A 27,761-nucleotide genomic window follows, 5' to 3' on the forward strand; every position below is an offset into this window, starting at 1 on the left:
AAACCCCAAGGAGACCAGCGATCACTGTGGTACCAAGAGGCACCTGGTGTCAGGAAGACAAAGCCGCAGTGTGTTGGGTCCCAACCTACCAAAGCATTTAAACGCTTGCTCAGTCACAACCAGACCCAAGAGGACCTCATCAGCTTAAGCTGGATCATGGTCAGGCTGGACATTTGCCCTAGGTTAAGCCTGGTTGTAGCCTCACAAGCGTGTAACTGCCTCTGATGCTCTTCCTGCAGGCTGGGCTGCGGGAGGAAGGAGGAGAAGAGAGTTGTGGCCTGTAATGTGAGCCAAACCCCTCACAAAAGTGTGAATTTTGCCTGTGGAGGGAAAGCGAGGAGGAAACAAAACTGCCGCCCACCACGGCCCGGCCCAGCGCTGGGTGCAGGCAGGGCGTGAGGCAGCTTCTGGGCCATCGCTGACAGTTAGTCACACACACCATTCTCGTCAGAGATTACCCACAGAGACATCATTTGTTATATACTTCACGAATAAAAACACATGCCTGTAAGAATAAGCTTAACTCAATGCTCAAAGGCCCTGTTAAAATAAGTCAGAATTCACAGCATGCCATGAAGAAGAGGAAGTCGCGTTTCCTGCACTGACTGCGCTTCTGTGTCTGTAAACGCAAACCCTGCAGGGTTGTTTGTTTGTTTATCTGTGAAGTGGGGAGTGGGCATCTCCCCTGTCCTGCCCCTTGCTTCCAGCAGCCCCAGGGAGCTGGGCTGGACCTGCGACCTTGGCTGCACAACCTGCGGGCGCTGCCTCCTGTGTTCAAGGCCTGTTCTGGCTGGGACCAAAACAGTCCAACAAAAACATATTAAAAAGACATCTTTTTTCTTTTCTACTAAAAAGCACAGTATACTACGCATCAAGAATGGCAAGGGGTGAACTGGTGTCTTTCCAGGTTAGGGAGGGCCTTTGAACCCACACAACTTATTTATAGAGCTTTTTAGAAAACAGCTTGCTCTAAGTTCTGCAGTTTTGGTGACAGGAACAGCTCAGGTTTTGTCAAAAATAAAGCAACCCCCTACGCGATTGACTGGGGTTCACCCCACACCGCTTGTAAAGCGGAGCAGCGGAATTGAGGATGAGGGAAAGTTGGGGCAAAGCTGAGTCATAATCTTAGTATTTTTGTTGTGTAAGTTTTCAAAATGCTTTTTGCCCAAACTCTGCTTTTTCATCAGACTAAGACAGACAGTGAGGGCACTTCAAGGCGTTATACAGGGTGACTTGTTCATCGATCAAAGCAGGACCTCATCCATGCTTAAGGCTGCCTCACCACCTATCCCTGAGCACTCTTAAAAGGATGGAGGCACTGGCAGCAATAACATGAAAATGGGAAGAAGTATAGACAGACCTCACCAACCCACCCAACATATTCCTAAAAAGATGAAGTATTCCTCTTAAAGGATTTAGTCTATTAAAATAAGTAGAATTCAGTATTTTCAAGGAAGTTTGAGTAAGAAATGTGTCTTAGCAGCAATGTTCTCATCTCCTTGTTTAAAAGGCTCTGGTGATCTTCTAGACTGTCCCATTGTCCTGATTTTGGCTGATATAGTGTTAATTTTCTTCTTAGTAGCTAGTACAGTGCTGTGTTTTGGCCCTGATGTGAGAAGACTTGTGTCTGGGGATACAACCTTCTAACTATAGACCTGAGGCATAGCATAACTACAAAAAGACTTATGAAACCACTCAAGCACGCCTTACTTGACAGTGCAAATGAGACTAAAACCAAAGCATCTGCACTTTGGGCTTATTTTCATAGCTGGCATAGCTTTCACAAGGCAAGTGATCCTGTTCTACCATAACTTCTCCTGTTCCAACCCAAGATGCATGTCATTTGCCTTTTCAACTGCTTTTCTCCAATTTACTGGGAGTCCCTTCAGGGGGGGTCCTACCTGCATTCCCTCTGAACAGGAACCTGGGTCAGACCATTGCAGTCCTGACTATCCAGATGCAATTGTAACTGAAAAAAGATAAACAAAGTCACTCGGATAACACATCCAGAAAAAAAACCCCAAAAAATTTTCATAAGCTACAAGGCAGAGTTGAAGCTACCAGACCTGTGTGAGCACTGGTGATCTCTTCCAGGCAACTGTCCTGTGCTTTGAGATAGTACAGATTTATGAGCATGAGCTCCATGAGTGCTGTTTTTGCTAGAAGTAAGGGATCCGTTGACCTCAATTTCTTTAAAGGTATGATGAAGCAGTAGCTCTGTCCGGGATATTCTTCCACTGCCACAACAACCTTAGTTCTGGATGTCCTGCAGAAGAGTCTTTTCTTACAGTCACTAGAAGCTCAAGCCTGATAAAGTCACCAGCTTGGAAGCAATGAGACAACCAACTCTGTGGTTCACATTGTTTGAACATTTATTGCAATTCAGTGTCAAAAATGTTTACAAAAATACATTACTGTTTGCACAGAACAGCTGTAAAAATCAGTTGAACATGCAAGGGAAGAAAAATTGTGCAAATTTATAATGGAAGGATTTTAACCACACAATAATATTAAACAGAAGTCTTATTATATAAGGGATGCCTTTCACTTCATATCACCTCTAGTTACAACTTTAAGGAAAAGCAAAACAGAACACACGCTCTCTTTCATATGTAAGTAGGTATTTATAATTACTGTAGATTAGTTCCTAAAGATGAGCGTATTTGCTATTTCAAATTAAAATGTTTTCTTGGTGGCAGGCCTGCTAGCATTCTGTGCAGCACATGATGGCTAAAGAAATAGGAGTTCCACCCTCAGTTGTCCTCCAGGAACAGAAGCTGCAATGCTTGGTCAGAGGAGGGGGAATATCTCTGGTGTTAAAGGTATTAATATACTGGAGACTGCATGTGTCAAGGACAAGATGGATTTGTTCTCCCTAGGGCCAGATCCTGCAAACATTTTTGCTACTAACAAAATCACTGAAGACATGGGGTAGAAATCAGGTACTGGTAAAGGCACTCACACAGCCTGGGCGCCACACAGAGACATCTGTGTGGATGGCTGGCCACATCTTCAGAGCCTTTAACAAGCACCATTTTAAGCAATGAGCTGAGAAAAGCAGCACAAGCAGAACACCAGAGTCCCAAACTTTTTAACAGGGAGTCTTTATCAACCTAATCAGCCACCAGCTGCACAGGGTCTATGTTTCTGAAAACAGGCCAGCTAGGAAGAGTGGCATTTTAATTTAAAGCTATGTCTTTTTGGCAAGGTGCGGATCTATGGGGAAGCTGTGCAACAGGTTTGTAAGAACAACCACAGCAGACAATGCTGATTTGCTGTACCGAGCAGGAAATAAGCTGAAACAGCACATCTGATTTATTTAGACACATAATAGAATTTGAAATGTTCCTGCTGTAAATCACATTTTAGCTAATGGACAAGGAATTTTCTGGGCCAGAAAAGCTGGTTCAGTACCTGCCTATGTTCTAGAAGGTGACAGCTTCACAAGAGTAACTGAATTCAAACAGAAATGGGAACACAAACAATTCAAAACTCGTGGGCAAAGAAAAATAATAAAAAAGATATTCCCATATACAGAAAGTGGCAGGGTGCAATTAAATGTTTACATACAAAGCAATGTCTTCAGAGCAATACAAGTTTTCCTAATCACTTTACAAATAAAAGGATCTAGAAACTCCCACAATTAAAAAAGGAAACCCAAACAATGTAAGAGGAGGTACACATTTTATGATCAAACTTTACCATACCATAGTTAGTATAAATGGTTTAAGGTATGTACAGCTGAAATTGTGCCTCTTGAAGTGGCTACCACATTAGAACAAACTCCAAATACCTGCCTCTTCTAGAAACCTGAAATAGAGATCTCTGGGATCGCTCCCTTCCTAAGCCTCCTCCCCTGCATGGATCTGTTTTTCCTCTTCACAGTACCATGTTCTACACTGTTACACTGGATAACACATCATCTGAAGATAATGAGATTTCTCTGCATATGCTGGCAGGAGAAAGCCCAGAAGAGAGAAAAAAACCCCTCCCTTCTTAGTACAAGAACTCATGCTTGTCTGATTGAAATGCACCAACTAACTGGAAGGTGAAATACCATTTGAAAAGAACGTTCTACTTCCAAAATACAAGTAAAAGCCTGTTTTCCCTTCACAACAGCTTTGCCACAATTCTTAAAATACAGAGGTCCTTTTTGCATGAGAGCAGCCTTAAACCATCCTGCCCAGAAGCCCCTGTTACCACTATCAGTTTTGTTACTCTGCCATCCTCAGCCAAGCAAATGCCTTTGCACTGCTACAGTACTGATCACTTTATTTACAAGTGGCTAGTCTAAGGTATTTGGATGCAACAGCATTTCATTTTAAATACAAGGGTACTGAATTCACCACAATATCTCCCTGTACCAACCACTTGAGAAACAATGAGTCTCCCAAAGAGATCAAGGTCTTACTTGACAGCTGCTGTAGCAGGAGGCAGTAACTGAATGAGGCTTATTTTGTTTCTTTCTCTGTAGTCTGTTTTGTTCTCCAGCACAGTAGTTGCTTAGTTTTCTGCTGCTTTGGACACTGACAGCAATATCCCAGGATTTCACATGAGCAACATGCAAGTGTGTGTATGTATTAAATCATCTTCAGCACTGTGACCCTTTAAGATTACACAGTGCTAAGAAATTTAAAAAAACACTAATTGAAATAGGTTTCATAAATAGGAGCCTCAGTCACACATTAAGTATGTTGTCAGCATGACCCATGCTCTCTGGGCAAAGGACACAGAATAAACTCTTTGCTCACGACCAGTGAAGGGCTGATTGAGGCCAGAGCTAGAGCTAAGACATTCCCAAATCACAGCTAAATGCTGAGATTTTTCTGTCTTGCTGTGCAGGGAATGCACTAGGCTGGATTAAAACCTGAGCTTAAAATTCACCCAGTGTCACAATCTCACAGTGGATAAGTGTCATCTGCTAAACACTGACTCAGACTAGGCAGAACCCCCCCAGCATTTCATACCAAAATACTGTTGCGTCCTCATCACAGCATGTTGGCTTGCTACAGGTGTCAGAGGCGAGACTATGAAACAAACCAACCCCAAGTCAGAGCTGGAAACAGAAGATACCAAGGGGCACAGGTCCTCTTCACTGCTAGAAAAAGGAGCTACAAGAATCTTTAAATACAGTGACAATGCTTTACTCACTTCACTTGCAGGTTTCTGTCCTTAAGCCCTCATTCACCAAGCCAGATTTCTGCATCATCTACCCACTGCCATCAGTGCGGGAATGAAAACAGAAAGCGGCCTCCCCCACTTGCAGACATCCCCCCCAAACAAGCACAAGTTCATTGTTCCAAGGTAATAAGCTTTTAAGTCACTTTCAGTTGACATGAATACAGGCTTATGCTTTCCACCAGCAAACTGATGCATGGGGCACCAACACCAAGATAAAGCCCCCTATCCTGCATGTGCTTTCTCCTCTGGAGAGTGCCAAGCTCTGGGCCACGGCTAAGGGTGGCACAGGCTCAGAGAGCCCTCTGGAAGAGCAAAAGCTTGGGTTTGCAGTTGGAAGGCAGGAGAAGGGCATTTGTCAGCATTTTCCTGGTTTTACTCCCCCCTTCCCCACTGCTACATCTAGAGGCAGCTTTTTTCCCTTTTTGTATCTCTTCCAAGAGTATGCAAAGTGATTTAGTTTGCAAAAATGCAAATAGTCTTTTTTTTTAAATATAAACAGCTGCAGAAAAGTGTTGAAAGTCAAAGTCAGTTATAAAAATGTAAAAAAAGGAACAGAATATTTAACAATAATTAACTCAAGTAGTTCTTCCTGAATTGTCCTGAGTACTCCTCTTCCTCACAATTCTTTGTACATAGTCACAAACAACCCAGTAAATATTTACCCTTCCGAGGTATCCTGCTTACAACATGAACAGAGAAAGTGCTATACAGGAAATCTACCGGCAAACGGCAAAAAACTTTCCACTGCAGGCTTTCAAATTGTTATATACAAGCTGGATTCTTCTAGCTCCACTGTAGGGAAAAGTGAAGCATTGTATGCAACCGAGGAGACAGTGAGCCAGATCATGGCCACAGTGAAGTTAGTCTGGCTACTTACTCCATAGTACTGAAAATTTAGCTCTGTGCCAGTATTAGAAGATCCCATAAAGCAGCTCAGCACGGGAAGCAGAAGGGACTAGGCTGGGTCTTTGCCACAGGCACAGAGAAATAACCAAAGATATCAAGTGCCATGCTGGAAATCCCTTGCTTACCCCAGTCCTGCCTCCTGTTCTTAGGAAAATGCTGACCGATTTCTTCACGCTTTCTTGCTCAACACCCTAATCTCCAGTAGTCTGAAGTTAAACATGATGCTGCCAGTGTTCCAGTGACTAAAAACCGCATCATTTCACTGCATTTAACAGCCCAGTTCTCCCTATATTTTACTAGCTCCGAGATGACCAAATTCACTTGACAGCAGTGGGAATACAGAGCAGTGTATATGTTGGAAAACATGGGCTTGAAGAACCGGATTCTAACCTCACTTGGGATTTCAACCAGTGCAATTAACCTTGTGGAGCTGATGTGAATTTACATTGAGATTAAATCCAGTCCTTTGTTTCTCTATAATAGAACTTCCTCCCTTTTAGATATCTTCAACCTTGTGGCTTCTCTCTTCCCTTCTGCTTAGTCTTTCATAAAACCAACAAATTAAAAGAGGATGGAGTAAAGTCTTAGGTATTTATATGGTGCCTATCATCTAGGCATTCAAGCACTGAGAAGAGCAAGAAAACTAACATAAAGAGGTAAGCATTAATACAAGAAAAGATGCTTACTATCACAAACATTTCCCTTTAAATCATTGTACAAAATACAAAAGTTCACATTGTACACTGGATTTATGTTTGAAAGGTACTCAATCTATCAGAGGTAGAAAGTGGTATGTTGCGATTCTCTCTCGCAAGCAGGCTAGAGTTCTATACTAAGTATTTCAGAATGTGTCCTTTTTAAAAACATAAAAGTATTATTCAACTTGTCACAGGGATATTTTTCATAAATATTTTTAAAACCTCATATTTATAAATATGTATGCTAAATAAAACCAGATGGAGGAACAGTTCAACAGTCCTAGCCTCGTATTGCTTTCTCTCTATTGGAAACAAACCAAAAGAGTTCTCAAATGGTTGTGGGGCAAATTCATTTTTAACTTCTAAAAAACAAAAAATGAAGTTTTTTGCCCTGTATCTTGTACTCTGATCATAAAAAAGGGAGTCTGTACAACATGCTGCATTTGTACACCAGTCCTATGGAAGTCTGTATTCCTTAAGTGCTGTGTGTCAGTGAGCAATTTCACCTTTCATCTCCGAGATCCTCTTGTTTCTTGACTCAGGAGCTTTGAACAAGCATGAATATTTACAATATTTACAAATGGAGGGTCCAAGCTCAGTGGCATAAAGTGTCCTGTAAGAATCACGTAAGCTGCGGTGGTGACCCAAGTTCAGAACCTGAACAAGTTGATAAAGTCTTGTGGTGAAAGAGAGGTGGAGCAAGTCTCCGGGTTGTTGGCTGTGCAAGGGTGATCAGTACCCTGGGAAAGGAGAAAACAAGTCCATTTAGAGAGACTGCAGAAAGGGTGCCAGAGCATCAGCCAACTTAGTACTCCCCCTCTGCCAGACGTCCTGCTTGCAAACAGATAGCGCACAGCCCAGAATATTTCTGCCCTTGCCAGAGCAGACAGCTCAGAACTGGGCTTCATATTTCAGGGACTACTGGCAAGTCATGGGAAATAAAACCAGCAAAGATCCAGTTCCGTCATTTCACCTCTTCTGAGGAAAGAGAGGCTGGAGCCTATGATCAGCTACAGGAGTTTAACTCCAGAGACATGCCTTGGATACCACCACAGCGGCCAGCAGTTTGTCCCGGGCTGTCCTGCTGCCATCAGCTCTCATTCCAGCTAATCCTGTTGCCAAGACCTCTGCCTCCATGTAATGGCTAGAAGGAGCTGCTGGCAGTGCTAAGATGACACATTGCAGGCAGCCCTACAGTATGGCCATCTCCCCCTCCCCTCTGGCCTTGATGGCCACTACTCTTGTTCAACATAAAGGTGAAACTTCTGAAGCACAGGGGAGAAAGGGTCTTAATAGTCGAGGGAGGATCAAGAGGTAGGAAAACACTATGTTACGGAAGCAAAGGAACTGCAGCACCCTAAACTAGCTGCAATCAGAGGAAGCACTGGGTGCCCCGTGGCTCCTGCCCCAATCAAGTTTGTCCCACCAGCACCTCATACCTTCCAGGAGAGGATGTGGCAGTGCCTGCACAGCTGCAGCGTGTCACCATACTGCTCCTTCCGTGGGTAACACCTTATGAGCTTGAAGTACATCTTTTTCCAATCCAGCTGTCCCTTGTCAGATAAGATTAGCCGCTTGCGAATCTTAAAAAATAATTGTAATTGTAGGTCAAAAAGAAATAATGATTTGCTTTTTCCAGCTCACGTACTCCTCTCCCTCACGTGTCATCCTTGCCAGTCCTGTAACAGTTCCCTTTAACACCAAGAAAGCTTCTGCTCTGAATATCCAGCTATAACCTGCTTTCTGATGGCAACAGCCTCGCTCAGTACCATTATCAGGGTCCCTCCCCATTTCACAAACATTCCCCTATGAAGCCTACAACATTGGGAGCTTATACTATTTTAGCTGCTGTTTCCAGCTGGCAGGACAGAGTATAGTTGCATCTAACAGCTTCAGAAGTTAAAGTATTTTGTTTCTTCATTGACTCTAAGCATCAGTGATTTGTCACCATTGCTTGGGAGACACCCATCTTTCTGTTAGGGTTTCATTAGTTGCAGAGACTGGATTTGAATTTACTTGTTAATAAAAACAGCTTCCCCAGAGTCACTTCCAAAGGCAGATCCAGAGGGAGCAAATACAGCCAAGTCAGCAGGGAAATCTGGCACACGGTCCCTGAAGTGCGGCGAGCTGGTATAAACACCCCAGACATTCAACCATAAACAGAGGGATTTTTGCTTGTTTGTTTTTAAGTTTAGAAGACCCCAGATGATTATCAGCCTGCAAATGGCCAAAGATGTTTACACAGGTACAATATGGGTAGCAGCGGGGTTGTTTGCCACATACTGTCCCGTCACTCACAAAACAGCTCAGAGGGGATTTCTTGCTCTAAAGGGCAAGACAGTACAAGTCACCGCTCATGGACCACATCCACAGAGATTCTCTGAGAGGGTGTCTGTCCCTGGGACATCAGGGTGATTGCTGGAGCTTGCCCACACGTTTTCTCCACACACGTGGGGTGAGGAGCAACTGCATGACTTGCAGTTGTTACCACCTGGATTAGGGCTGAAGTTTACCGCATGACTAATTCCTCAGGCTCCATTTCAGGAATCATTGCTGTGGCACGCAAAACCCTCTACATAAATAATCTTCACAGCCATTCTCATGCCAGCCTGTATTATCAGCTTGCGGCACAGCCCTTAGATCCAAAGGATAGTCAAGTAAGAGCGTCCTACCCATGTGTGTTCACTTGCTAGTGAAGTACAACAAGCAGTTTGCATCCTTGCTTGTACCTGTCTGTCCGTGAAGTGGTACTGGCAGAGTTTCTTCCACAGCAGCCGGTCTTCACTGAGCACTTGCAGGTCGGGAGCCACCTGACCAAGGCTAACCAGGTCTCTCCCATCACTCAGTCGCTGCATGATGTTCAATTGTAAACACAACGGCAGGTCTGTGAAAGTGGTTCCTTTAAAGGCAGGCTAGAAAAGACAGACAAAATTGAGCTCACAAGAAGCTGAACACCCAAGCAAACCTAGCTGCAGTACAGTTACTGCTTTTTAAGCATTGCTCTTCACATAGAAAATAAGCAGCAGTTCCCTCTTCTGAATAAGGAGACGTTTTACATAGACATTTGACCTTCTGCCCCAGAACAGTTCAAGATACCCTCCAGGAAGCAGACATATTTGTGTTACAGCAGTTAGAAGCGGAGCAGCAGTCCAAGCTGCCCCCTCCTCCCCCCTTTTTTGGCCATCCCTCATCCGTACTCTAAAGACTTTGCTCCCAGGAACCATCAGCAGCTTTCACTACATCAGGACAATGGCTACACCACGGTATCAGCTGTTAACCATCTAGGTCTCTCTACCACAAGGGAAACCGGCATTACTTCTCAAGTTCAGCCTTCTGTTACACACACTGCTGGGAATCTCATACTCTCCTGACATGTGTTTTAGCTTATGCCGTCACAGGGTCCTGCTGTAACCACAGCAGTGGCTGATGAGTACCCACAGCAGGATTTTTCCCTGCATGGCTTCCCAGGTCACTGCTGGCAAGGCTAACTTCTTTTCTATGAGCACTTGAAGGACCTGCCCCTTTCCCATCAGCTGCAGCCATGGGGTTTTTTTCCAGGCTGTTCAGCCACAGCAAAGCACATCCTAGCCTGAAGAGCCAAAAGCCGTCCTCACCCCCAACCCATCTGTGCCCTGCTCTACACAGGGTCCAGGACTGTTTTGCAAGTCCACGTGGCAGCACAGCTCGAGGACAAATTGACTACAATAGATCTGCGGGTCCTGCACTGAGTAGAAGGTACACATGGGAGCAAGGCATCAGCAAGGACCACAACCCAGGCTCCAGTTGCTCCAAAACCAGCCCCAGCCTTATTAAGGCAAACAGCAGCTTTTAGGCTTAGGCTCCAATGAAGAAACAATGTTAGACAGATGTGCCAAGTTTATCATCTACCCTACACAGAGATGCTGCTATTTTAAGTTGCAGAGTCACAACACCCATCTTGCAATTGGCAGAGCTATTAACCATTTCAAACAAGAAGCATGTGGACTGCCATCAGCAGGGGAACGCTGCATGAGGCCGCTTTTAGTCATATGGTCCCATCCTCCAGCCATCTCCTTGCATGTGAAACCCCACAGGCACAAGTATGTTTGTACACAAACAGCTCCCATCTTCCCTTCAGTGCCCAGCTACCCAAACTACATAGCACTGCCCAGTACCTACAAGGACCACAGCTTTTCAACCAAGACATCATTTTTGGCAATCTCTACCAGTGAGACAGGCCTGAAATAACCCCTCCAGGAGTGAACTGCCTCTGTCATCTGCAGAGGACATTTCTTCCCTTGACAGCCCAAGTTGTATTTTGGGGTAGGAAGAATGCACTGGAGCCTTGGATCACCTCCCATTGATCTCCCTTGCCAGCCAGTCTTTTGCATTCTCCTGCACCCCTCTACATATAAGCTTTGCTAGGGCACAACAGAAAAGACTAAGCTCAGAGACTCTAAGCTTAAGCATGAGCTTTGGGGGCTTTTTTTATATCTTATTTCTGAAGAAACCAGTGTGACTCAAGCAAATCCTTACAGGTTTTCTGAATCTGGGCCAAAGACTTATCAGCTACTTTTCCCTCAGTAGTCCTTTCCAGGACTTTTAAAACATTACTTTTTTTGGAGAAAGCACACAGATTAGATCAGAGCAGATCAGTATGCTGTCATTGTCTGGACACAGGTTGTGGGGTTTTTTTTAAGCAGCTCTAGCACATACAATATTTTGCAAGTTTTTTTTTTTTTTAAAGAAAGGTTTAGGTCTTGGCTGTTGCAAGACATCCCTCCCCTCCAGAAACAGCAGAAGCACTCTGTGCACTGTAAGCAACTGGTAATACACAGCTGAGCTTGTTCTTCCTTCCTCTAAACTCAGCTGGTTTTGCTCTAGCTTGAGCTGAAGTAATCTTCAGTGATGTGAATTTTTTGTTTGCAAGTTCACGTTATTTTGTTTTAGAAAAAGTGTCTGTAAAACCTACATGTAAGTATGCATAAAAGGCAGTTCCATTCACAAGAAGTATTTCAATGCACTTTTGCCTGGATAGGTGGAGTTCTTTGAAGTGCTTGTCTGTGTTTTATGAGCCCCTGAAGCAGAGGTGAAAAACCACCGTACTACCGAGTTGAGTAGCAGATAGGCCCTGACCTGTGGTGCACTCAGGACAGCAGGTGCCCAGGTTGAGCTGATCCTGGCAGCCCAGGCACAGGGCAGCTCCCAGACCTGCTGTGTCCCAAGAGCCACCACACAGTTGGGCCAGTGTTTGCACTGCAAGGCAAAGAGAGCTGCAGCCCATCTCAACAGCTGGATGGATACCAGGAAGGACAGCAGAAGGAGGGCAGAGACCACCATCAGATAAGGCACTTATGCTTTTGCAGCTCTTCAAAATCCCTGGGACCTCCCAGAGTTGATCTCCTATGTTCTGTTGCCTGCATTACTCCAACTGAAGGGCTGGAAATTTTTTCCTGGTGTTCCTAGAGAACACAACCATGTAATATGATGAAAGCAGGCCCTTCGAAAATGTCTCTGGTTGACCCACCAGGGAAAAAGGTGCTTTTTATATTCCCTTGGGCCATGCCTTGGTCTGCCCAAGTGGGAACTTCAGAGTCCTGTTCACTACAGAAGTCCTATAAGGGGCACACCCTTATAGAGATGAGTAGCAGATAAAAGCTATTTCTGTGGAGTATCCGTTTGAGGTGGGAAAAAAAAGTCTAGACAGTCCTGGGCAACTGGTCGTGGATGTCCCTGCTTGAGCAGGAGGGTTGTTCCAGATGACCTCCAGGGGCCCCTTCCAACCTCAACCCTTCTGTGATTTTGTGAAGCGGAGCAAGTTCACACTTGATTCTCATGCAAAGCCAGCTTCGGAATTTATCAACTAATACATCTCTTTCTCATCCTCACAGATGCTGTTGAAGAAACAGATGTTGTGAAAGTGGGACTCATCTGGCTGGAACGGGCATGAAGTTATGCAGCTATTTGGAAATTTGCATTTAATTTACAGATTAAGCAAATCTAAAAACCTCAACTATCTGATAAACAAGTTTTGAAGGCAATTTCTCAGTTTGGAAAGACTGAGTTGACTTTTCATATGGAAGCCTAGTCTCTGAAGACTTTCAGGAGCGGAAGATTGTTCCCTGCCCAGCTCTGTCTGCACAGCACTTCATGGCCGTTAAGCAGTCAAACTACAGCCTGTGACCAGTAACAGCGAGCATGATCCTTGGTTGTGTACACTGAGTTTGTATTAAGGAGCAGAAGTCATGCTAGTAATGCATCCAGTTATTTTGGCAGCTCCAGGTTCTCCCCCAACGCTGTGTGCTTGCACCGAGTACAGTGGGATGCTGTCACCCATTTGAGAGCTGCTACATGAGAAGGTTTCATGAAGGAGCCATGTTATTTTTAGCTTTCAGGATTTGTGCTTACCCTGGTGATCTGAATGTTGTTCAGTTGCTGTTGCCAGTGGAGAATACTCTCCATCCTGTGCACCCACATGTTGATGTTTCCAACCAGAACAGATTTGCCGACCCGTTGAACTAATGTGCAGAGGGATGTGTAGAGGGTCTGCAGCAATTCCCGTATTAGCCTGATGTTCTGCTGATCTTCAAGGACTTTGGAAGAACAGGAAAGATTAAAAATGGGAACTACACAAATCCTTTTCAGAATCTACATATTTCTCAGGCAAGTTATAAGCTATAACCCCACAGGCCAAGAGAGCCAGCCTGCACTTTTCAGAGGAAAGCACTTAAACATTAGCCAGGCACAGCAGGTTAGTCAGCAGATGGAAAGAGATCCTCCCAGGATAAGCAGATGAGATATCTGCCCTTTCCGCAGCACTTCCCATTTCCAGTCACTGGCAACCAGCCAGCTCTCCCCTCCAGTATGTGCAACAGGTTATCTATGTGCAACTCTTCCCCATCCACCCCAGATGACATGCAGGGAAGACAGCTCAGGATCTCCTTTCTCATTATGTATACACACATTAACAAGGTGCTCTCAATTCCCAGGCTTCAGCCAGAGCTAAAGCATCAGAGGGAAGTGCCACATCTCAACCACAATTCAGCACCCTCAGCAGGAAAAGGCAGCCCTGGAGCTTTCCTTCCCTCTGGAGCAGTGGGAACACTTGATACAGCAAACTGACAACAAGGCAGCAGCAGAGACTACAGATGGGCCAGGCTGGGGGCAGGAGCAGCCATCTCTCCTGCAGTCAGAAATAGGACTCAGTAGGATGCTGAAGGAGTGGTAGTGAGGAAAGCTGGGGAAGGAGGAATCGCCTCTCAGATACTTATCAGAATACAGAAGTTTCTTCCCACCCATTCACCCTCCACCCACCCCCAGCCCTTCACCGAGGGAAAGGAAAGTGGGACTGCACTACAGAAATAAGCAGTGCTGCCCCTTTTCACCCATCTTGCATTGCCTGACTGTTCTCAAGGATGTGGTTCACACAGTACACCAGATTAAATCAGACTAATCCTCCTCCCACTCACTGTTTTTATTTCTTACCTTTCTGCACCACTTTTTCCAAAATGTTCATGTAGTTTTTCTGGGCAATGCCACTCAGTGACGTCAGCTGAGACTTTGCTATCAGCTCCAACAGCTGTAGATAAAAATAGAAGTTGCAAGCCTTAGAGCACAGAGATACCTTTCTAATCTTGACTCCTGGTCACATGACACAGCAAAACAGTCCAGAGACTTGTTTGCTGCCTTAAAATAAAAGGGAGACAGAACAAACTAACACAGGGCTGGGGAGCAGAGGCCAAATAATTAAACCCACATCTAAAGGGGTGGGGGAAAAAGGCACTCTAATAATCTTCATGGGGGAAAAAACAAATTGATTCCATGGTTCAGAGATGCAAAGAAACCCAAGGGGTGCTCAGACTGACAGCCTTTATTCACACCAAGGGAACAATGAACAGCCAGTGTCACCATCCTTCATCAGGGCATAAACAAGCAGTGTCATAAGGGAACACGAGCAAATGCCTGTTTGGATGGGGATATTATTGATGGAGCATTAATGAGAATCAGACTCCACAATTTACGTCAAACTCCTGGGTTGCATGGGTTTTGTCAGAGTGCTGTCGCCGCAACAGAAAGGTTAAACACTATATTAAAAACAAATCCTCTCCACCAACAAACCCCTATTCCCCCAAGGTTTCCTCCCCTGTTCAGCTCTTACAGCTGCAACACCAAACCACCCTTCCCTGTTTGTCCTGTTTACTTGTTACCCCCTCAATGGAAATTTCACTTTTACTTTTGGTTAGGATTTGCCTCCCATCACTGATCTCCTGACTCCTGTGCAAGCTGAACACTGCATTTAGGCTGCAGTTGCTAAAGGAAGCATTTCCCACCGGGAAGATGCCCTCTCCTCCCCATCTCTCTACCACCACAAGAACAGCTGTGGAAGTTTCCTATAGATCATGCTCTGCAGAACATGTGGCCCATGATCTTCCAAGCCTTCCTCCCTTCCCCCAGCATTACATAAATGCACAGACTGTCCACGTGTCAGTCCATTTGTTTTGGATGTACATAGCCTTCTGTTTTAATTTAGAAAGGGAAGGAAAAACCTTTTATGCTACAAATCAATCAACACATTACCGCATGACTATTAATCCTTTATCATCTGCAGCTACAGTATCCCATTGCTGGCACTGCAGAGAGTCCAGAGAAGGTGCAACTACTTGTGTCAAGTAACTAAGATGGCTTTTGACAAGACGTGATAAGTTACGAGCTGAACTGTTTGCCCCGCTACAAGAATGACAGGAATGTATCCAAAAAGTCACCGGCAGCTTGCCACGAAGCAGGGAGTGCATGGAGAAGTATTACTGCAGTCATTCTCCTGCTCTGCTTCTCTGAGGCACTGGCATGTGACTGCCAGTTAGGAGCAGTGAGGTTGCCTAGAGTGACCGACCTCTTCAGTTTAATTTCCAGGCCAACACCACCATCAGATGGCTTTGAGTTTACATTCTATTAATATCCTGTACCTCGCATGACTGAAAGAAAACAAGATGAAAAAAGACCTGCACTAACTCCTGTGAAGGGCAGGATGCTTGTTTTCTTTGCTCGTTCAGGGGAAACGAGAGATGCAGGACACTCGGGTAATATTTGGTGCACAGGCACCAGTGGATCTTCTTCCTAGATCAGCTAAACTGAGATCACAATAACCAGACACTCTTAAAAACAAGACAGTTTGCAAGGTGTTTGAGAAGTTTTATAAAATGTCTTTTCTTTATTTTTTGAAATACTGGAAAAGAAAAAAATTGGTGTCCCAAAGTAGTCTGTAATACTCTGCTTACACTAAACTGTTTAGCCTTCAGACCTTTGATTATAGTGATCAATTTGCCAGACTCCATCTGTACATTAGCCACACATGCACCCAGATCAGCTCTTCTGTGCATAAACAACTGCTGTCTCCAGATTGCACCATTGTGGAACTGGCACAGAGACAGTTTACTCCAGGCTGGGTGTTAGCAATGTTATGCCCATTACTTAAAATGCCAAAACGCACCCAGAGATAACCATCATGTAATGCAATACTGTAAGAGCTAAATGCCAGGGTCATTCTTTAGGAGGAACAAGGATAAAAATCTCAGTTCCTTGAGGAATGCTAAATTGGTACAAAATTTAGCCACAGGAACAGATTCAAATTTGCCTTGTCTGTGTTTATCAAGGTTCAATTTATGTTCAGTGAACCAGCTCAGATATCATGTGTCACCTCCCTTACCCTGCAGCAATAAACACAGGATGAAATTCCATATGAAAACTATGTTGTGAATACTTCTAGGACTACCCTGCTCCCCAGGGACCACCGACTGAAGCAACTAGCTAGCCCTCCAAATCAAAAGACATTTTTTGTTCTTCTGTGCTCATGTAACACACAAAACCCAAGTAAACAATACAGTTCATCTGTCCCCCCCACATGCTCCAGTGCTCTGAGGGTCTCAGTGTTGGCACAGACCCAGCAGAGGACGGCCTCAGTTAATGGACTGCCAAACGGGGGTCTACAGCATTATAAAAAAAATAAATCAATCTTGCCACTTGCATAATACAGACTAAAAGCAGACTGATGAATTCAGATTAATGCTGAGTAGGGTAAAAAGGCTGGAGAGCTGTAAGCATGTGCTATGATGTGGTTGCATTAAGTCCAGCCCACGCTCAACTGAGAGGGACAGATGGTAGGAGAGAGTGCAGAGGGAAAGGTTAAGAGCAATTTTAAAAGGCCTGCTTTTCAAAAACACTAAGTGATTGCATTCCAGCTGATTTTAACTGGAGCTGGGAAGACTGTAACACCTCTGGAAAACAAGGTATTAGATCCCAATTTGCTCTTTCAGCTCCTCAGAAGCTGAAAAGAGTGATCTTGTAGCTTCTCCAGAAAATCCTTCCTACCACCTCACCCCTATTTCGCTTGCTCTGAGATCTGCTAGAGCCACAAAGATAGGAGATGCAGTGGCTATTCCAGAGCCTCTACAAAGCTGCAGGCGGCAGCATCTTCCATAGCAGGGCAATAACCAGCTCACTTCCCCGCGAGTGTGGCTGAGCTCCTTCTCAAACCCCACCAGGAGTTAGTGCAACAAGCCACTTCACTCTGGGGCCAGGGCAGATCCTCCTCCCATAAGCACAAGGGAAAAACAGCAAACAAAACAGTGCCATGTGGCAGGGGGAAGAGCCCCTGTTTCAGGGCCATAAAAACACACTGCTCTGCACCCATGACTGTGCTACAGCCAGATGGCACTTCTGCCACTGACTTGGTTCAACACCAGGGTGTGCAGGCAATCCATACCCCGAATAACCTACAGCAAGGAGCTCACAGCACAGCACCAAAAAAATCCTCAGCAGGCCTGCTGCACTGAGCAGGAGGGTGTAACCTCACCTCAAAAAGGGAAATTCTTTGTAATGGTTACAAACACAAGTCTCAAACTACTGAAGTTTAAATCCCCATTTTAAAAAACCCAAACCAGCTATAGGGAAGCTGGACTGCACCCTGTGGGGATCCGTAAGTTCCTTCGCCTGGTTGGGGATGTGGATCCTCACATCTGGACTGCCTGGAGAAACAAATCGCAATGAAAAATTCCTCCTCCAGCCCCACCTTGCTCTCACAGCCCTTTACTTTCTGTGGCTGAACATCACATTGGCTTTCAGCTGGGAGGCAGAGCAAGAGGCAAGGCAAGTTACAATGATTTACAGCCCAGGTGCTGACAGATCTCCGGGAGACAGCATCAAGCTGGTATCTTCAGCACAGCATAAATCCACTACTCCTGGAGCTAAGTGCTATAAAAATGTAAGATACAAATTTAAACAATTGCTTTAGCAGGCTACACACTGCCTAGATTACATTATTCCAGAAGAGCTGTGCCCATGCAGCTTAACCTGACCTAAGCTTTTATGATCAGAAACGGCACCTTCCCTTGAGACATTACTACACAACCATCATATGACAAATCTTTCTGAAGGAAGCATCCTGCAAAACCTCACTGTCATCTGAACAGAGTGTTCCCAGAGGATAACCAACAGCTTCTGGGCTGCAGGCACATTTCTCTCTGGTCATAGTACTTATGCTTGCAGAACACTTCCAGTCTTTTCATTAGATCTGTAAGACCAGAAAAACCACAGCTGCTTCAAGACCAAAAACAGTTTGGGTGCTCTGGGTCAATCCCACACCTCCTTACTAGCTCTAGAAAGGGAACATTGCCTTGTAACATCCAGGCAGAGGCTATAGTTTAAAAGATCAGCAAGGACCAAGTCACAGCACTGATACATACACTCAGCACTTCCAGTGCTGTATCAGCAGACTGTCAAGACAAAGATTGATGTTGAAGGAAAATTTCTTCCACTTCAGTTACAGGAACTCACTGGCTACCGCTGATGGTATTTGTCCATGAAAAACACCTGGCAAGCTTCTTGCAGCTCACACCTCCACCTCACTTGAGGGTACCTGTTTTATCAGTGCACCATTAGAAACTCCAAGAACTTCAGTTGAGTCATATCTTAAGCAGCAGATGCTACTGTACAACAAAAAAATGAGCACTTAAAATACCATAGCACTTGAGTTCAGAAAGGAGCGCTCCGAGACAGGCAAGTTGATGTTCAGCCTGAGAGCCCATTTTGCTATCAGCAGTGATGCAGCTTACTTCTCCATAGGGCAGATCTGGGTGTAGCCAGCAGAATCCCAAGCCTACGGGTGTTTTTCTTCCCCTACAGACATCCTCATTCTCCCCCAGCCTTCAACTCTAAATTTCCCTCCCTTGGAAAGCATTTGCTTGATGAACCAAGTAGCATGACATTAATCAGATACCCCAAACAATGGGTAGAACTAGAGAGAACAAGGAGAGGGAGGGAAGGGAAAAATCTTTTGCCTGCCAATATTCAAGGCATCTTCCATGTGACAGATTGCTCATCTGTGTGCTCTAGGAGGCCTGCAATTTGCAAAGGACCATAAACAAGGTCCACATCTAGCCAGAGCTTTTCACAAGTAAGTCTGGCACATAAGGCATTTTTATGAGCTACTACCCACTGGAGACTTGGCCAATTCAAGCCTTTCATTTCAAGAAGGAAGTTTTTTATTTGATCCATGGTACCAGGTTTAATATCTTCTTTGATCTGCCAAACCACAAGTCAGCCTCAATTAGAAAGCTTCGTACTTCTCAGTATGCTGTATCCCTAAAGCTACTGGGGGGAAAACTACCTCTTATCTCAGCTTTTGAGTAATTTGTAAAATAAGGGCACATGCAGACACACAGAACACTGCTATTTTGGATACACAGCAGATTTGGGATGCTTTCATGAAGTCCTCATGGGGAAAAAAGGGTGAAGAAGGTCAGCCTGAGCCTTCCTACCAGACCACACTGACTTAACTGAAATTTCAGTTTGCTCTAAAAATTTAATGGGACTTCTGCTCAATCATTGCAGGCCCATGCAAGACACCCATCACACCGGGCTGAGCAGCAGACGCCCATCACATGGCACAGTATGACCTGTGATGCTTAGCAGAGGTCTTAGAGTTCTTTATTTTTTATGTTACAAGACAGAAAGTCTGCCAAAGGGATCTCCGCAGCTCCAAACACAAGTTTTATTTTGCTCCTTTATACTGGACTAAAGGGTTATAGCCTTGGCTTGAACTTCTCCTTTCACAACCATCCCTCTGAAGTTGATGGTGCTATGTGTGTATCCAATATCAGAAAACACAGAGTACCTCAGCACTGGTGATCACCTTCTCTGCACAAGCAGGAGAACAAGTCGTCCCAGGACCAGCAGAGCTAGGACAACCTGAGTCTTCATGGACTTGCATCCTGCTTTGCCTCCCCCAGCATCCCCACTCCCTGCCACCACCCCTGCAGCAGAACACCCATGTGATTGCCAGCACCCTTCCTGCAGAGAACATTGGTAGCCACCCCCAGAGCCTGTACCCCTCCCAGGGTGACAGAGGTTTTCACAGGCTCCTTGTCACCTAGACAACAGGTGAACAAACCAAGGTGAACCCGCTCAGATAACTTCTTCCTTAGACACTTTTCATGACATTTGGCTTGGCAAAAGGAAAGCAATACCAATGCTGCTTGCTCCAGAACCTAAAACCTGAACAGCTGGTGTCTCACCAGTGATCAGCTGCTGATGAGATGGGAAAAGGAGCTGTTTATAAACAGCCTCAAGTTAAGACCTTTTTTTAAGCTTATTGAATTCCAAACCTTGATGAACATTCTGAAATTCAAGATGAATTTGCAGATCACATGTACATAAACATACAAGCATGCACAGTCCTCAGGAGAGCAACTCCCCCAACCACTACCACCCTGACCACCCAGAGCCAAAAAAGCCACCCTGATCCATTTATGCAAAGCCAGAGCATGAGGAACCTCAGGCCAATTACTCCTTCCTACCAACTAATGGTGTCAGGACTAACCAAATGCTTCACTCACTGAAACTGCTGCCAGTCGCACAGAATTAAGAGCAACCATGATCCTTAGCAAAGAAATTAAGATCAGTGCCTCCAAGAGGCTCAGCCCATCCTCTCACTCCCAGAACACTAAGGTTCCTAGAGTTTCTCCTGTAATCACTTCAGGGGAGACAAAGCTCCACAGCCCTCGTGGAGCTGGAGCCACCTGTCCAAAGAGATCCCTGCTGCTCTATGGCTTCCACAGAGAGCCCATGCTCCTTTGGGGGCTACAGGAATCACATTTAGGAACTAAACTGAGAACCTGGGAAACAGAAGCTAAGTTTTCAATTGTGCAATTCACTTCCGAAACCCAGAAAAGCAGTAGGAATGCTAAGCTAAGGACAGCCCATCTTTTACATTACTACCACCTCCCTCCCTCTATTTTAACAGATTGAAGAGGAGGTTTTGGGCATCTGTCCACTCAACTTCCATCACTTGCTTAATGCAGCAAAGCCCAACACTCCCACTTGCACACTTAGAGCTCTTTTTGCCAGTGCCACCCATCACCCAACCGGTGCTCAGTTCACAGCCTCCCCCACCATCACAGCAAAATAAACCCTGGCCTTTCACTCACCCTCACGACATAATTGAATCGCCTGGAGTCCAGGATAGCACTGGAGAAGTCAAGTCTGTTGAAGGCTTCTCCTAACGTGCAGTAGCCATGGCGCTGAGAAGAAAAAACAGTATGGGTCACATTTTAGCAGACATGAGTCCAGACAGCACTGGTAGACATGACCCAGGGCAACTCAATTTAGCAAGCTAATGGGTACAAACCACGGGACCAGCTCATAACCAGAGGAGGCAGGCCCGTCTCACACAGAGCCACACTTAACTGATGTCAAGAGTGGGCATGGCCCACTGTGGATTATGGTAATTTCCCAAAAGTGACCCAAGCTCTGCTCATGACCCTTGAGTTTATGGGTGAGAACAAGCCATGCTTTCCGGGGTTCAATATATAGTACAAGTTCAGAGCAGTTTTGTACAGCCGCTTCTCTCCATGAGCTCAAGTGAGCTGTTGTGATGAATTCCAATGATTTCCCATGTTAGGGCTGTACTGGGTGAAAGCCAAGAACAGTATTATGGCTTGGTCTGCAAATGGCTTTTTTTTTTAACAGAGGGAAGCAAACAAGTCATATTTTAAACACATGTACAGAGTTTTGTACAGCAAGCCCTGGCTCCCTGATTGGGGTTTAAAATCATTACTGAAATTCCAATCGCAAGCCAGATCTTCCACTTATCTCTTAAGAGCTTCTGCTGATTTATATCAGCACAAGATCTTCCACCGCTTGGAAAAAAAACAGTAGAAAAGGGAACAAAGAACCTATGGAGGCACTTACCTCTTTTGTGCTTCCTTTGTGAACATAGATCCACTTCTCCTGGTGGAAATCTGTTTGGACAAAGACATTTTGCTCAGTTAATCTTCTACCTCAGAGGGCTGGATCTCTGTTCTGCTCATAAACACTCTGTGCCCTTTTAGTGCACATGAAGATATTTTGTGTTTACACCACCACACTCGAAACCAAAACTAGCAACTTGCTGAGCTGCTTTGTTTCCATACTGCTTCATTTGAGACTGCAGCCCTGAGCCTTAGAAAGAGCTTCTGTTTCAATGACACAGCTCAAGACTGTAAATGTTTAATCTGCCAGCCACAGATATACCATAGCACCTCCTCGTCTTTGATCCCAGACTGTAAGTGTGGCTGACAGCCAGGTTTTGTTGTTATTGATTTTATTAACTATTCATTACCTTGGTTACAGGCTTGGGATTGAATGTCAAATTCGAAGTTGAGCAAAAATGTCATGAGACACCAGGCATGTGGGAGAGAGCTTTTAGCAGTGAGGTCAGGCTCGGAGGAGCATGCTTGTGCTTGCAGCTAACTTGCTAAAAAAGAAAAACCTATTTGGGACCAAAATTTTCCTATTTCTAATTGCCCCTCCCTTCTGTCAGAAGTGGGAGTTGTCTCATCCACTCCCCAAAATAGCAGCATGTGGTGGGTACAGGGGAGCTAACTGGGTTTGCAGAAGAGCCCTTACTGTAAGCAGTTATGCTGCTCCATCCTTCTCCCACTCTGTTCTCACATGGGCTTTTGACTACTTCCACCACAAGCTGGTAATTCAACAGCTAGTGTAAGAAAAACTCTCCCCATCCTGCTAGACTCCTTTCCTTAAGGAAATACTGTGCTCTTGGAATCTTTTTCCACCTAAGGATGCAGTGATGTACTCCTGCCTGGTACTGTGAGCCCAAGGACAAAGCCAGCCTCAGTTACAGGCATGCAGACCCTGCATCAGGCCCTTTTAAGTAGTAGGTCACAACAGAATCTAGCCAAAAACTGTCATGGTAACATTTGTTTGTTCAGAGAACCGAATGCACCGAGGGGCCAACTTTTGGCATCAGTTTCTGAAATCCTGGGGGATGCACAATGAGCTAATAGTAGTGTGGGAATTATAACTCATTTCCTCTGTGTATGTTTACATTTGTAGCCTTCACATTTAACTCCAGTACCTATCTTGCAATCAGACCAACGCAGACCTTGCTGTCCCTGCAGGCTCCCCCGAGTCTTCCCACAGCGCACCATCCAAGACCCCAGCTGCTCACTGTGTGTACAGAAAGATTTTAAACCTTCCATTGTTTTGAGCAAGCTGAAATCTTACTTCATTTTTCATGTACTCTGCACACAGAGATAGGATCAAAGCTCACATTCAGGCTTGTAGCCTCCAGTAATGTAGATTAGTGCTCAACATGCATATGGAAGGAAGAATAAATTTAGCCTGTTGTGCACAAGGAAGTCTACAGGGGGAAAAAAACCCTGGAACTGGTTCATTTGAATGTACCATAGGAAAAAATTACCCTCCTCTTGACAAACACAAATGACAAATTTGAACACAACAAGCACAACTCCTCAGAACAGGGATTACTAACAGGGGCATAAATCTTCATGTTAAGCTGTATCCAAGTTCTCTACTTAGGTCAAACACGGGCGCAAAGCCCTTCAAGACACTCTGGAAGACTCCTTATGCACTGCACAAAAACTATGGATATGAAGCATTTTCCATTCTCCTGCAACAACTTATATTTAAGAAAGCCCAAATGGACATCTTACATTGAATCTTGGCTTTGTTATTCAGCAGGTCTTTTTTTCTCTTCTTGGCAGCAACATCGTAGTTCAGGCTGTTGAAGAGATTCTCTTTGTTGTGATCATCTTTTTTACAAAAGCTGTGAATGACACAAAGCAAGGATTCTGTTTATTTCTACAGTCTGCTGAACACCATGTTTCCTGCAAGGAGAGAAAATACACAGGTTTTCATTGTGAGCTCCAAAGCTGCCTCCTTGCCGGCTGCTCTCGAGATGTCTACATGTAGTTTTTGTATCCAGTAATGGTATTTTTAAATGTGCCTCCAGTGCCTCATTTGCCTCTAGTGCCAGCTAGAATACTCATAACAGAGGGAAGCAGGTAATACAGACTGCACGGTTAGCACCGGGACACTGCCGGGCAGTTTTCTCTTCCTACCTTTAACCTGTTTCTATCTTTAAGTAACACCATATCCTCTTGCTGTAGGTGGTAGATGCCTCTGAGTCAGACTTCTATGGAAGGACATATTTAGACATCTCTGAGGACATATGTATATATACACGCACACTCAAAGTATTTATTAACAAAAGAGTCCCTACAAAACATTCTTTGAAGCTTACAGGAAAAGCTCAGCTGAAGTTCAGACTTGGTTGGTGGTTTTCCAAACCCCACATAGTAGTGACTCTACAAATTAGCAGCTAGGATGTCTTGTCCAAGACTGCCCATCTGCTTTTGCCAGGGCTCTGCTGTAACTATATCATTAGTGAAGGGAGCCACAACCCCTTATTTCCTTCAAGGGCAATGAAAGACTATCTATAAAGAGCTATATATCAACATCTCCACATCCTACAGACTGCATGCAGATCATGAGATCCATGCAGCAATGTGAAACTGAGAAGCCCATGGGGCAGCCACAGTGCTGCAGCAGATTCCAGAGAATGGCAGGGGAAGGCAGCACCCACCAGCAGCTCTCAGCAGAGGACCCCTGCACACAGCACGGTGCCCAGACCTGCAGGAATGCCTTGCAGATGCTGGGGAGAAGGCAGGCACTGCATCCCAGATAATGAAACAGCCTCCCCTACTGCTCCAGCAGCTTGCAAGGGATGGGAGATGGCTGTCTGCAGGTCTGAACTGAAAGGTCTAAGGCACCTTGCTGCACCTGGCCCAGCCCTGGAGCTCTGGCAGGTGCCAAAACATGCTGCTGCTCACAGCACTGGGCAAGCTTCCTCTGCAAAAAGCCACAGTGACCCTTACACAGCCAGGCTGCATCCTCAACAGGCCTTGTGTTCACACTGTTCAGCCTCAAAAAACCCCATGACAGCACCACACCAACTCACATCTGACAGCTATTCAGCACAGGCTCCTGCAAAGGAATGAAACCTGCAGGACAAGGCTCCTTGCTTCCCATTTGTCAGCATGGCCACACCACCAGCTATGCATAAGTCAAGTGACAAAGTCACAGTTTCAGCCCCTGAGGGACCCAGACTTCCTCCAGCCGGGTCCAGATGGGTGCTTTGGTTTGGCACTTGCACGTGGCCCCAAAGGTGGGGGAAACCTCCCCCAGCCTCAGAACACCAAAGGCTCCCCCTTTTTTGCTCCACATCCCCTCTTGCTGGGTATCACAGCTGTCTGGAAGGTACCACTGCAGAAGGGGAACAGCTGCAGCAATGCAGGTGGACAAAATTCACCGCAACAATTCAGAGAACCAGACGCTTCTACCAGCTGGAGATAGCTCAGAAGAACCTAAAACTGAGAGCAGAACATCTTAGCTGCACATTTCCCATGCCGCTTTCTGCAGGGGGACCCAAACCCAAGACCAGGGTATGGCAGTAAGGAAGAAGGGGTTTAGGAGATGTTCAGGCTCGTGTTTTATCAGGGTTGCACAAAATCAACAGTTGGCCAGGTTAACATGGCCCAAGCCCAAGACCACAAGATAGATCTGCTCCAAATCTTAGGTGTCAACAGCACACCCTTGACTGTTGACTTCCTATTGAATGACTCTGTAATCTGAAGCCTCCGTAACAACAGGAGTGGACAAATTCCAGCGATGGGAGGCAGATTATTTCCCTGTTCACGTACTGCCAGGTTTCCACACACTGCTCCAAGGCATCTTGACAAGCTGAACAGTTGGGACACCAGGACCTGGCACCGCCAGGACCTCTGCCCAGGGCCAGCACGTCACCTCCTCGCTTAGTGGAAAGGGATGCATAAACCTGTGCCAAACTCAGTATTCCCAACACAATCACACTACTGCCAGCCAGTTATTTTTCTACCCATTTACAAGTCAGATGCTTTGGATTCTAAACTTGATTTTTATTTACAGCTTGCACACGAGAGGGAAAGAGACCTGCCACATAATCCGCACGGGAACATCTCAGCAGCGGTCCCACAGCGCTTCCCCCTTTGCCACAGATATTCCCGACCCACCTCTCAGTCCGGGTGCAGCAAACCCAAACCCGGCTGTGCCCAGGTGACAACGAGAGGCAGCTCTGCGAGAGAAGTTGGGTTTTGGCCGGAGCCAGGCGCCCGCGCCCCGCACCGCCCTGCCCGCACTGCTCACACGGCGCCGCACCAGCGCGGGGGGTTGCTTGATGTTTTGCAGCCAGATTAGTCAAGCGGCACGTAAGGGGCATTACTCATGGTCTGGGGAAGGTTTGTGGCTTCAGACGCATCGCGCTCCTCCAGCCCGAGAGCCGGGAAGGCCCAGGATAGGATTTTTTTTTTGGGGGGCACCCCCAGGGTGCGCGGGAAGCGCTCAGCGCCGCTCCCCGAGGGCGCAGCGCCCAGCCCCCCTGGGGCAGCGACCGCTCTGATGTTTTCCTGCGGCTTTGCCACCCCATCCCACGGCCGCGGGGCCGGCCCGGCCGCCTCCAGGACCCCGGCGAGGCTGACGGACCCCCTCGGGGCCACCGCAAGCCCGGGGGAAAGCCGCCGCCACTACGGGCCCGCGGAGCCCCTCCGCCTGCGGCCAGGGCCCGGGCCGAGGCGCCGCCGTCCATCTTACCGAGCGCACCCCCCCGGCCGCACCGCGACGCCCCCTAGCGGCGCCGCCGGGGCAGAGGGACGGGAGCGCGGAGGGGACCGAGCCGCCACCGCCGCCCGGTACCTGCTGATGTCGCCGACATAGCCGCCGCTCTTCTCGTCGAGAAAGCGCGTCCAGCCGTCGGCCGTCTTCACCCAGCTCTGCCCAGGGGAGCGCCAGTCCTGCCCCAGGAACGGCATGGCGGCGGGACGGAGCGGGAGCTGACCCAGGAGAGGCGGCAGCGGAGCAGAGCGGCACGGCGGGTGCCGGGGCAGCGGAGCTGCAGGCGCCGCGCCGCTCCACGCTATTTATGCGGCGGCGGGGCGGCGTGTTGCCGGAAGCGCGGGGCTGGCCCCGCCCCCGCCCCGCCGCACGTGGCGGTGTTTATCGGCACCGCCCCCGCCCTCCGCGAGCGGCGCGGCCCGGCCCGGGGCGGGGCGGGGCGGGGCGGGGCGAGAGGGGGGGGAGCCGCGGCGGCGGGAGCCGTGCCCGGAGCCGTGCCCGGAGCCGTGCCCGGTTAGCGGGGCGGGGGGCCTTGGCGGGGGGGAGGCGTTGGAGCTCGTCCCGCCCAGCCGCAGTTAACGCGGCCCGCTACCCGCTCCGCTCGGCACGGCGGAGGGAACGTACACACCGGGCGTGAGGGCACTGGTGCGTGCGTCGGGTTCGCAAACCGCCACATACAGCACAAATAAATCCGCCAGGGCAGCGCTTCGTGCGCATTGCAATCCCCTGCATCGCCCCGAATATCAGTATTTACACTGTGTTTGTGGGCAAGATTTTTTATGCTTATAAATGTGTTTTAGAGATATATTTGTCACAAACTTATTTATAGAAACGTAGAGAACCTAAACATACAAATCTAGAACCTTGGGAAAACATAAGAGTATATATAGAATGTTATATGTTATATGGGAGTATATATGGCAAACACTATGTATAGAAAATATTATACAGAGATTGTTTTCTAAATGTGTGCTCCATATATGTGTATTTTATACC

At 46.5% G+C, this 27,761-nt stretch overlaps 1 protein-coding gene across 2 annotated transcripts; it reads right to left on the reverse strand.

Moving 5' to 3' along the window:
- Positions 1-2,354: 2,354 nt before the first annotated feature.
- On the reverse strand, positions 2,355-27,109 carry FBXO32 (F-box protein 32). Of its 2 annotated transcripts, XM_040586865.1 has the most exons (9): positions 26,847-27,109; positions 23,771-23,883; positions 22,008-22,057; positions 21,245-21,337; positions 14,250-14,343; positions 13,173-13,357; positions 9,515-9,697; positions 8,225-8,368; positions 2,355-7,525 (listed from the first exon to the last, which is right to left on the reverse strand). In XM_040586865.1, exons 1-9 carry the CDS (start codon positions 26,960-26,962, stop codon positions 7,436-7,438), a joined length of 1,068 nt encoding a protein of 355 aa, XP_040442799.1. In that variant the 5' UTR covers positions 26,963-27,109; the 3' UTR covers positions 2,355-7,435. The 2 variants fall into 2 exon arrangements, with proteins under 2 accessions (XP_040442799.1, XP_040442800.1); XM_040586866.1 differs by lacking the exon at positions 23,771-23,883 and having other exon boundaries at positions 26,847-26,972.
- Positions 27,110-27,761: the final 652 nt, after the last annotated feature.

The sequence above is a fragment of the Falco naumanni genome, chromosome 3 (genome assembly GCF_017639655.2).
Source record: "Falco naumanni isolate bFalNau1 chromosome 3, bFalNau1.pat, whole genome shotgun sequence".
In the NCBI taxonomy this organism is placed as follows: Eukaryota; Metazoa; Chordata; class Aves; order Falconiformes; family Falconidae; genus Falco; species Falco naumanni.